Source organism: Terrapene carolina, unplaced genomic scaffold (genome assembly GCF_002925995.2).
Source record: "Terrapene carolina triunguis isolate 2854851 unplaced genomic scaffold, T_m_triunguis-2.0 Scaffold44707, whole genome shotgun sequence".
In the NCBI taxonomy this organism is placed as follows: Eukaryota; Metazoa; Chordata; order Testudines; family Emydidae; genus Terrapene; species Terrapene triunguis.
This window is the reverse complement of record NW_020709058.1, coordinates 1-2154: the sequence shown is the minus strand read 5'-3', so window position 1 is coordinate 2154 and position 2154 is coordinate 1. Positions and strand designations below refer to the sequence as shown.

At 63.9% G+C, this 2154-nt stretch overlaps 1 protein-coding gene across 1 annotated transcript; it reads left to right on the top strand.

Annotated features, from left to right (window-relative positions):
* The first annotated feature begins 463 nt into the window (after positions 1-463).
* On the top strand, positions 464-2148 carry LOC113405596 (PDZ domain-containing protein GIPC1-like). The gene is made up of 3 exons (XM_026646815.1): positions 464-575; positions 1013-1094; positions 1831-2148. The coding sequence occupies exons 1-3, from the start codon at positions 465-467 to the stop codon at positions 1980-1982; spliced, it is 345 nt and encodes a 114-aa protein (XP_026502600.1). The 5' UTR covers position 464; the 3' UTR covers positions 1983-2148.
* The last annotated feature ends 6 nt before the right edge of the window (positions 2149-2154 follow it).

The following is a 2154-nucleotide window of genomic DNA, read 5'->3' as shown; positions in this document are numbered from 1 at the left end:
TGCCCACAGCCCCCGGCTAGCCCAGCCCCCGGGCTCCCCACGCAGCTCTGCTGCTGGCCCCTGCCCACAGCCCCCGGCCAGCCCAGCCCCCGGCTCCCCGCGCAGCTCTGCTGCTGGGCCCCCCAATCCCAACTCCCAGCTATTCCAGCCCTGGGCTCCCTTCCCCCAGCTCCGCTGGTGCCCCTCAATCCCAGCCCCCAGCTATCCACACACACTGAGTTGGGATTGAGGCATCAGCACAACACGCACTACCCCGGCCCTGGCTGCCTCCCAAGCACCCTCTGCCTGTTGTGCCCAGGTGGTGGTGTCTGATATCTGGCCCCACTTCCTGCTGGATTGTGGCTGTTAACTTGGCTGCACCGGTGCCCTGGGCTGGCTGCTGGGATTCTGGGCTGCGAGGCCAGCATGAGACTGCCCCACCTCTGGCATGGTCTCACTGGGTCGTCCCTTGCTGTGTTTCAGATATGATCAGCCAGCGGGCCGCAGGGGGCAAGCACAACAGTAGCTCCCAGCTGGGCACTGGCAGAGGGACCCTACGGCTGCGGGCCAAGGGACCGGCCACCGTGGAGGAGCAGGTAGGTGCCAGCCCTGGAGAGCTTCTCCTTACAGCCCTCGGGAGCCTTTGAATGTTCGCTTGGGCCCTGACCTCTTCCCAGAGGGAACTGAGGGTGGGGAGCCAGAGCAGAATGAGAGGGGAGCTGAGGTCCCAGCTGTCCCAAGATTGGGGAGGGGACAGGTCCTCCATATGGGGCCGCTCCCCCCACTACGATCCTTGTACTGCACCTGCTTCCCAGTCTTCTCCCACAGCCCTGACGATGCCCCTCAATCCTCACCTGCAGCCCCCTGCTATCCCAGCCCTGGCCCCCAACACCCACACCTCTCTGCCAAGGAATGGGGAGGGTTGGAAGAGGCTTTAGAGGGCCCCTCTTTTCCCATGGTTCTTGGCTGGGGGGTGAGTGGGTGGCTATATTTTTGCCTCAGTCTCCTGCTCAGCAGCTCTCCTGCCCCCCAGCTGTCTGCGTTTGAGGAGAGGGCGATTGAGAAGGTGGACGACCTGCTGGAGAGCTACATGGGCATCCGCGACACGGAGCTGGGTGAGTCTCCTACCGAGCAGCCCCCAAGTCACCCCAGGGCTGGGTGCCCAAAGCATCGGGGTGTTGGGGGAAGGGCTGTGTCATGGTCAGCCAGCGTAGGAATCCTTGCTGGGCAGCGTGGGAGCTCCCCCGTGCTGGGACAGCCAGTGCTTCTCCCCTGCTCCCTACAGTGCCCCCTGCTGGGAGCTCCCCCACAGCCAGCGCTCCTGCCCCGCCTCCTGCAGCAACCCCTGCTGGGAGGGGCTGGGACTGGAGTAGCTGGACGCTCCCCAGCGGTTAAGTGCAAGCCCTGCTGTTAGTGGCCCAGAGGCCTACATCCCTCGTGTGCAGCATTTAGTGTGAGGAGAGAAGTCTCCCCTCTCTGAGAGGTGAGCGGGGCACACAGCAGCATTTCCGGGGTTACTGTGGCAGTGGCAGAGACAGGCTTGTCAGTGTGTTCTGGGAAGCAGGGCTGGGCACAGAGAGAGCGAATCAGCCCTTCAGCTCACAGGCCTCCCAGCTGCCATGCCTCCTCGGCCAGGGCTGTGGGCAAGAGCAGCGTGTTGGTGCTGGCAGTGCTGGGGCTCAGGGTGTCTAGGGCTCCTGGCAATGGCATGGCAGTGCTGTCGTGATGGGCGAAGCATTGGCACTGTTGGTGGGAGAAGTGGGATAGCACTAGGGCTAGCATGTCCTGCCCCAGGTAACATAGCAGTGAATGCTCCTCACTTCCCCCCACGCCCATCTCTGCTCTCTGTAGCTGCCACCATGGTAGAGCTGGGGAAGGACAAGCGGAACCCCGACGAGTTCGCGGAGGCGCTGGATGAGCGGCTGGGTGACTTCGCCTTCCCCGACGAGTTCGTCTTTGATGTGTGGGGCGCCATCGGGGATGCCAAAGTTGGGCGCTACTAGGACTCTGCGGGACTGCCCTGCTCTGCCCATCCTGGATGTGCTGTGCCCTTGGGCTGGGCAAGGGAGTGCTGGGTTGCTGCCCTCATGTGGACCAGGGGGTAGGGGATACACCACGGGCCCGGCTCTGTGCCTGGCTCCAGCACTGCTCTGGCAAAAACTCCAGCTCCGGCTC